We start from the raw sequence: 9,437 nt of genomic DNA, 5'->3' as shown, positions 1-9,437 counted from the left end.
TAGACTTGCATGCCATAAAACAAACTTGCATGACATATATAATGTTCAGCAATGTGGAAAATGTTATATTATGTATTACATTTGGAGAGTAGTAAGCAGGATATTCCACGTGTTCTTTTTTTTTCTTTTCTTCCTTCTTGGCCCGAAACTGTTTATTGCGCGCCTGAGGCGATGCCATGTCAATACGCACGGAGCTGTTAGGACCAGCCTTGGAGGCGTAGCTCCTCTGAGTATCACAGCAAGTGCAGAACAAGGAACAGCCTCAGATACACTGACGGAGGCGGAGAGTAGCGCACACTAGTTTACCAGTTGAAGTTATATCCTTCAGCACTAAAAACTAAGCGAAAACAAATCTGTGCTTTTAAAGAGGAGACTTCAGAGAATCAAAAACAGGTAAGCTGCTTCATTATTATGAACTCATGTGGGGACAAGAGAGTGTTCAGATAGTTTCTAAGATTTCTAACCATGTTTTTTCTTCATGATCACACTGTAATAAGTACATACAAAAACTGATAAGTTACCTAAAAAGCTGTAACTTATATACATTATGAGCATTACAACATACAATATAAACACTGAAAAACTACTACTATACAGTACTATACAGCCATACTATACATGATATAGAGTATAAAGCAACCAGAAATATGGGACCCCCTTGAAAACGAAATAATACATCTCAAGAGGTTTATCCTGATAAAATAAATGTGATACCTAACTACAAAAGTGCATTGTTGAGACACTAATAATCACAAATAATATGGCCCATGTACCGATAATGTTTTGTTTTTTTCTTCTTTATGCTTTTTTTCTTAAGCTTTTCTCCTTCTATAGATGCTCGATACCTGCAATAATCAGTGTATGAAAATATCCTTAAATAGTTTATATTCAACAACTTTATTAACTCTTATTATTACAGATACAATACCAGGATAAAACCTTGTGCCCAATTAGTGTTACTAAAAATAGAATCAGGAAGTTCCTGTATGATTATTACATCATTTATCACATTTAAGTGACTTCTTTATTTTGTAGTTCTCAATCTTCCCAGCAGCCAGCGTGCCTCTGAGCTGTTTATTTGCCTGAGTGAGGCTACTGTGTGTATACCGAGCTGACTTATGATAAGAGCAGTTTGTTTCCAGCCTGATAGAAATCAACAATGACAAACAATGACATTGTATGTGTTTACCGTCATGCAGCAGCAGAAGCCTGGGATCTTTGGCTGGATTGTGTGTAATGACGCACAAGGCAACACTTTCACTGGTAATCTATGTCCTGTCTCTGAAAAGACACAGATTTTATCCTCCCAAACTAAAACCTGTGGATAGATAGAGAGAGAGAGAGAGAGAGAGAGAGAGAGAGAGAGAGAGAGAGAGAGACTGACAGGAGAAACTTCTGACAAACACAATGCACCTGCACCATTCTTGTCGGCAGCATTAGCACATGAAAATCGACTTCACTTGCTTTTATTTTCTGTGTATTGGGTGACAAAAGAGGTTTTCAGCTCATTTGTAAGTGGATGCTCGAGAGCTGAAGAGAGAGAGAGAGAGCTGAAGAGAGAGAGAGAGAGAGAGAGAGAGAGAGAATTGTATATTTGTATTTACTGTATATGTTTTTGTTTTTATTTTGTTCTTTTTTATTGTTATTTATTATTGAATTGACGCTTTGGCAATATTGTTCACCTGACAGTCATGTTAATAAAGCATATTGAATTGAAGTGAATTGGGAGAGAGAGAGAGAGAGAGAGAGAGAGAGAGAGAGAGAGAGAGAGAGAGAGAGAGATAGAATTATATATATCTGTTTTTGTTTTTATTTTGTTCTTTTTTATTTTTATTTATTATTGAATTGACGCTTTGGCAATATTGTTCACCTGACAGTCATGCCAATAAAGCATATTGAAGTGATTTGGGAGAGAGAGAGAGAATGAGAGAGAGAGAGAGAATGAGAGAGAGAGAGAGAGAGAGAGAGAGAGAGAGAATGAGAGAGAGAGAGAGAGAGAGAGAGAGAGAGAGAGAGAGAGAGATGGGCTCCATCTCTGTTATCTGATGATGTGGGTGTTAAGAGGTTAATTAGCTTGAAGCCTGTGGGGCTACCTGGCACCTCCAGGTATTTTCCATATAATATGAGGGAATTAGACAGAGACCATTGTGAGGGATTATCTAAACATAGAAAATCCCTCCATTAGAATGAATAGCATTCTCCAGTGTCTCAAAATAATTGAAAGTAAAAATTAAATGTCAGGTTTTCTGACATTCCTTTGAAACTGTTTTTATCACAGGCCATGGTGGAGGAAGATCCATTACTAAGTAAAGGTAGCAATACTGATTAAGGTATGTGAACAAATTGAGCACTATTAGCAAACTAATCTATTACAAAGATGCATGCATTCAATATTTAGCACAGAAGTATTTATCAGAGAGATTCAAAGTAAAATTCCTCATTGGCCCATAGGAGTAGATGATGAGTACTTCATCTTCTATCACAGTGTATGTAATTTTATATTGCAGTTAACTGTTAATGTCTGTTTTTAACTAATCCAGTTAATTACATATCTGCAACAAAAATCATATAAAAATCAATATTTCCATAAAGCAGTCCAGCTCCATAACTTAAATCCAACAACATTTTTCAGCTGGTGGAGCTTTTTTTTTTAACTACTTTGCATATTTTGGGTATTTTAATATGTGACAATTTATCATATTTTACCAGCTGATCATAGGTTTTGTATGTATAAAATTGGAACCTTCAAAGTAACTGGTAAATGTAGCCGTCAAATAAATGCTGTGGATTAAAAAGTACAATATTTGCCCCTGAAATATGCTGGAGTAGAAGTACAAAGTAGCCTAAAATGAAAATAAAGTTAACTGATAACTAAAGCAGACATAACACACGCTATAGACAGCTGCACGTCTTAATATGTTCCAGGTGTCCTTGTATACATTTTCACTCTTTCTTTCATCATCTCCTCTGTGACTTTGTGCCAATTATCCCGTATACAGCAACAAGTCTCCTGCAACAGACAGATGTCTGACGCGGTCACATTTCACTGCTTTCCGGCGTGCTGTGTCACCCAGTGGTCGGTGACCCTCGTTTTAACCTCGGGGTCGGAGCATTTTGCAGGCGTCAAGCCTCCCGCTGATCTCTGCGCACAATTCACTCTGTGGGCGTACAAGTCAGTCAGGGGCGACAGCCGGGTTAAGCCACTCGTGTTCTGGTTTTGATCTACTACCTTTCACCTCTGATCTCTCACACTGTGGCAGCCTGCCAGTTAGGGGAGCTAAGAAAGACATCACAGCATAAAAAAAAAATGCAGGGTTTCAGTGTTCCTTTAAGCTCACATGAATATTGACATGCCAAGCTGCTACTACCTCTGATCTTGCATATTGCTTCAGTCACCTTACTCACAGCATTAATGCACCCTGTATGTGAAATTGTGTGCATGTGTTCCTATGTTATGAGATTCAGATGTTGTAAAATGACGTATTCGAGCAGCCTTTTCTTTGATCATCTGGGTGGTGACAGCTCCTCTCTCACCCTCTCCTTCAAGACCAGAAGATTTTGTTTTACTATAACAAGCATGTTAAAGGAAAACATTCTTTAAAATGGCATCAGGTTTCCCACCCTGACCAACGCTTTATCTCGGGAATGCCCGGAACGCTCCGGAAATACACCCCTGTTTGGACTTCTCGATCCCACTTCCTTATGTCTAATCTGCACTCTACTGCTAGTGGAGCTAATGTAAACATTTATTGTACTGCCCCCCCGACTGCACATCAATCACGGCGAACTCCTGCGTTTGTGACACGGCAACAGAGCGCTTCTATTAAGTCATGAAAGCCGTGTTTTAACAAGTTAACCGCATTAAGATTCTTCAGGATCTGGTGGCGGACCGCAAGTGGCTTTATGTTTTATTAGCTCATGCTACTCGGAGTCCACATGGGTAAAATAAGCCACTCTTTATGAACAGAAAATTGCAGGTAGCGTTTAAATGTATGCTGCAAAGAAATGACGAGTTGACGTTTTGTTTTTACAGGATCTACCCCAGTCAGAAGTGGTGTGTGTTACCTCCCAGTGGTCTGTGGTCGTCTCCCAGTGCTGAAAATGAGTCTGAGCACCAGTGAGCTGGAGGACCTGTGGGAGTCGTGGGAGGACCTCAACTTCTCCGAAGCCCTCAGCAACATAACGAGTATCGACGCGATGGGGTGCGCCACGGCTTTCAACCGCAACGCTCTGCTCTACTCCATGTGCGTCCTCTACATTTTCATCTTCATCGTGGGCCTCGCCGCCAACGCTCTAGTCCTCTGGGTAAACGTCCGCGCCCAAAGAGACGCCACCCCTCGCCACGAGACGCACATGTACATCGTCCACCTGGCGGTCGCCGACCTGTGCGTGTGCGCCACCCTGCCCGTGTGGGTGATCTCGCTGGCCCTGCACGGCCACTGGCCCTTAGGCGAGGTGGCGTGCAAACTCACGCACCTGCTGTTCTCCGTCAACCTCTTCGGCAGCATCTTCTTCCTGGCCTGCATGAGCGTGGACCGCTACCTGAGTGTGATGAAGCACGGGGACAACGAGGGAGGTGCGCGCAGGAAGCTGATCCGCCGCGGAGTGTGCGTAGGGGTGTGGCTTCTGGCTCTGGTCGCCTCCCTGCCAGACACTTACTTCTTGCGTACTGTGAAGGCGACACACGGCGACACCATGCTGTGCAGGCCCGTGTACCCGGAGGGAAACCCCAGGGAGTGGATGGTGGGCGTGCAGCTGAGCTTCATCCTGCTGGGCTTTGTTCTCCCCTTCCCGATCATTGCAGTGTTTTACGCCCTGCTCGCCAGAGCGTTCACCCGCTCCTCTTCTTCATCCTCCACGGTGGAGCAGGAGCGCCGCGTGAGCCACAGGGTGATCTTGGCGTACATCGTGGTGTTTCTGGGCTGCTGGGGGCCCTACCACGGCGTCCTCCTGGTCGACGCCCTGTCTCAGCTTGGCCTGGTGCCTCTGACCTGCGGCCTGGAGAATGTGATCTACGTAGCCTTACACCTCACCCAGTGCCTGTCCTTGCTCCACTGCTGTTTCAACCCCATCCTCTACAACTTCATCAACAGAAACTACCGCTACGACCTCATGAAGGCCTTCATCTTTAAATACTCCACGAGGACGGGCTTGGCGCGCCTCATCGACACTTCCAACATGTCCGAGACTGAGTACTCTGCTGTGGCTGTAGACAACCCACCACAGATCTGAAACTTTCATAACTCAAATAGCAACATGAACGCTGTTTTCTAAATCTAAATGACTATAATGCAATATAAACTTATGTTACAACTGATTTGTTCTTATCAGAATCTGTCCACACACAGCAGCCTTTGTACAGAAATCTGCTTGAGTCATGTAGAGATGCTTGAAGACAGGCTAATATCAGCCGATTAGACCGTTTGTCAGGCTATTAGGCATTATCGGTCGCTATAAACACCGTAGATGTGGGGCCTATTACACCCAATAGTAGGTTTTATCATCTATTCAGATGGTAGATCACCAAAAGAAGGTATAAAGGAACACAACATCGATCTCGAGCGACCATAGTAATTATGACAGGTGCAGAAGTGGAAGTCAGGCGCTGTAGTATTGAGAGCCTGAAACTCCCATGTGAAACCAACAATGTGTAGTTGTCTTAGTGTCACAACCGTCAAGTTTCACTTTCACTTTTGAAACAGTTATTTTAAGACCAAAATACGATATTTCTCCCTAAACTTAAGTTAAGTATTTTTTGTTTTTTGTTGCCTATACCTAAAGAAGCTGTTCTGTTTGTATTCAAAACAAAACGTTACATGCAGTTTTACAACATGTTGCTTTTAAGTTTTGCCTTCACTTTTACAACATAGTATAGGCCCCTAATGACCCACATCTATGGGGCTTATAGCGACTGATAACATCCTATTTAATGGCCTGATAACAGTTTAATCGGGTGTGAATATCAACATTGATGGACTGATTTAAAAGCACTTAAAAAGCCGTTTTATTATAACAGCTGATACCGAAATCATTTGAATATTGTCCCTCATTTGTAAAGCCAAAACAGAGACCATAAATGTGTAAAATCATTGCTTTTTCTGTGTATGTAGGATTGTAATGTATGCGTGTGTGTGTGTGTGTGTGTGCGTGTGTGTGTGGTATGCATAATCTGACAGGCATTTGATATCGATAGCAGAGTAATATTGTTAATCTTTTTTTGTATTAAGTTGTATTTATATACTGTACATTTTGCCTCTTTCGTATTGTAAATCAAAGTCTTCACACACTGATGTCCGCTCAGTGCTCCACGTCATACAGCGCTGCTTCATCATTATAGTCGAGCCACTGGCGACTGGCTCAGTGTTTTAGTCCTGCTGTCTCATTGTTAATCAGAAGCTCACGTCACATCAGTTGAATCCTCCAGAAAGATCAGAAAAATCAATCAAAATTGAGTTTTTCCTGCAACTAAGGTTTGTAAAGGATTTAAAAAAATTCTGTTCTGTGTTGCATAGTTAAAGGAATAGTTCGAATAGTTCGAGTTTTGGAAATGTTGCTAAGAGTTACATACCACTCTCTTGTCTCTACACTAAATATGAAGCTACTGCTTGCTGCGGATGAGTTTATCATAGTATAAGAACTGGAAACAGTTGGACATTTTCTGTCAGAAAGCAAAAAAAAAAAAACTTTTTGGGGAGGATTTTGTGCTGGACTATTTCTTGGCTTGGACGCAATGACTTTCTGTCGTGTTCCAGTCTTTGCGCCAAGCTAAACTAAGATAATCCCATGCTGGCTTCAGCTTCATGTTTAGCGTACAGACATTGTATTGACCTTCTGCAACTCTCTGCAAATAAACGTATTTCCTAAAATGTCAAACTGTTCCTTTAAAAAAAGCTGTGGTGTTGTGCTTGCAAATTATTTACATCGTCCACACAACAAATTATGAACTTTCTTTTGGTTCTAATTATTTCCAAACATTGTGGAGGTTTCAACTGGGACTACTGAGCTTATAAAGTACATAGATGTAGCTCCTGTGTCTTCTAAAATGTACAGTATTACGTAATATACTGTACGGACGCTATATTTTGCATCAGTGCTAATAAAAGTGGAAAGGATGCACATGTAAATGTGGTATTAATCCTGTTGTTTCAGCACACAGGCTACAGACGGCTAAAACATTTATGACCAAATAATATCAATGAATAGCTTCTCTACCTTCATGTAAGCAGCAGCAGCTGTGGTGTGTAACAACCGAGTGTTTATTAGGGACCAAATAACAAACAAAAATCGTCATTGCATTACTTTAGAGTTGTGTAAGTGTGTGTGAAACCCAGAGAGGATGTTTTATGTGTCATAAACATTGAGTTATACAGTTGTTGTAGGAAGCAACATATTCTTTTTGATACGCTGACATAGAGCACATTGTGCCATGTGATTGGTTACACATGTATGCTTTTACACTGAAAAGATTTCACGATGCGATCAGGAAAAAGACTGGGGACACGAACATGTGTCTACAAGAACAGAGGCATTCCTTTGGTATTGTAACGTGTAACATGTGTCTTGTTATATATTAAATACAGAGAAAATGTTTTGCCTCGGTGCCTCCGTTTCTTTTGCTCTTGTCAAAATAATCTCACAACTTAATGTCCTCCGTGCCCCGAGATTCCTACAATAATGTGTTTTAACCGAGGAGCTCCAATGGCATGTGTTTTGGAATGGCTTTTACTGCTCCATTTGAGGCACTGAATTCGTGCATAACAAGCAAACTCATCCGGCTGAGACATAACATCACTTTGTGTGGCTTGTCCCTGCAGCTGTCATGTGATTTATGCTCTATACTGCAGTCAAGTTATGGTTCAGCTGGGCTTTAGTTTGACAGAGAATTTACGTTTTCCAGCTATTGTGGCACCAACTCTCTTTCTGACAGCAAAAGAAGAAAGAGATGTTAGTCCTGCCAATTTAAAAGGCATAGTCTGACTTTTTCTTTTTTTACCATCAAAGTCAGATGAGACGATTTAAATGAGTTTGTTCTCTTGCATCCTGTATATAATTTAGTTAGATTTATGATGTGTCTACCACAGGCGCAGTTTGCATTGGTTCAGGGGGCTTACTGAACCCCCTGACCGTAGCCAAAAATGCATGTAGGGATTTAAATATTATCTATATATATATATATATTTTTTTTTTTTCTATAATAACACAGTCATTTATTGTAATGATGAATAATATCGACCTTGTTGTGTCTTCTTATTGACAAAATAAGAAACCAACCAAGATAAGAAGATTATTATTTACTTACAGTAACATTGAACGCTCTCTGTCCACACTGAATCCGTCAAATATGCACTTCTGTTACGTCCTGTAATAAACCACATACCCATCAAACACCAGATCAAACTGGAGACATGACCACTAGGGGATACTTGCTATCTTATGTTTGTTTTTTTAAACAGAAAACACATGTATTATGTTGTGATATTTACTGGAAATTACATAAATATTGCCAACAGCCAGTAGGAAACTTTCAAGTCACCTCCGTCCAGCCTGTTGCCACCTTATTTAGGTTTTTATAGTGAAATGAGGAGGTATCGTATAGATAACTCTTCATTTCAACTTTCAAAGAGTGCTTTCAAAGTGAGCGACAGGAATAAATAGAAACAAAAGTTCAGCTCAAAATGGTGCAGCGCTGCGTAGCTCGCATCGTGGCAGGTTAGGATTTTCCAGTAGAAAACAATGCAGTCAGACCGATTTTGTTGCTGACGCTCGCTTGCATTGCATCCAGTTAGGACACGGTGTAATATGTAGACGACACACAGCATCCCGATACACTAGACCTCTCTGTTTTTTACATGTCACATTCCCTCTAGATTCTTTTTGTGAACCCCCAACCTTAAAGTTCAAACTGCGCTTATGGTGTTAAAGGCGGTTGCGGGAACACGGAAAATCCACACACAATACAATACGCAATACGCACACCAGGTTATCCATGTTGCCGTGTTCCATTTTCGTCAATGAGGCCCAATAGAGCCGTGTCCACTCAACACAACAGAAACCTATCCAGACGGAGAATGTCTAACGTTAACAACACAATATGTAAACTAATAGGACCCCAAATGTGATGCTAACATTAGTTGTTGAGGCTAGCCCCATTCTGTGACCAACATATAACATTAGGAAGTGCATATCAGCTACATTACCATCTTCATCATATCCCAGCTGCTGGGCGATCTCAAGCCATATATATTATGTTGTCCCTTATTTAGTTGTTGAGGTAGTAGTGTTTGTCGTACTGGGTGTTGAGAAGGGGACGGCCCATTGTTATTCCAAAACACCAATAGTCTGAAAAATGTCCCATTGGACGGAAAGAAAGCCCATCTGTCACCCGAAAACAAACGCTCATTGTTCCAAGGCCCATTGCTCTGAAAATACACACTCCG

General features: G+C 41.2%; 1 protein-coding gene across 1 annotated transcript; it reads left to right on the top strand.

The window, feature by feature from the left end:
- The first annotated feature begins 206 nt into the window (after positions 1 to 206).
- Positions 207 to 7,588, top strand: ackr3a (atypical chemokine receptor 3a). Its single transcript, XM_037790246.1, has 2 exons — positions 207 to 393; positions 4,034 to 7,588. Exon 2 carries the CDS (start codon positions 4,102 to 4,104, stop codon positions 5,230 to 5,232), a length of 1,131 nt encoding a protein of 376 aa, XP_037646174.1. The 5' UTR covers positions 207 to 393; positions 4,034 to 4,101; the 3' UTR covers positions 5,233 to 7,588.
- Positions 7,589 to 9,437: the final 1,849 nt, after the last annotated feature.

Source organism: Sebastes umbrosus, chromosome 13, assembly GCF_015220745.1.
Source record: "Sebastes umbrosus isolate fSebUmb1 chromosome 13, fSebUmb1.pri, whole genome shotgun sequence".
Classification (NCBI taxonomy): domain Eukaryota; kingdom Metazoa; phylum Chordata; class Actinopteri; order Perciformes; family Sebastidae; genus Sebastes; species Sebastes umbrosus.
The sequence above is the reverse complement of the archived record's forward strand: the minus strand, read 5'-3'. Positions and strand labels throughout refer to the sequence as shown.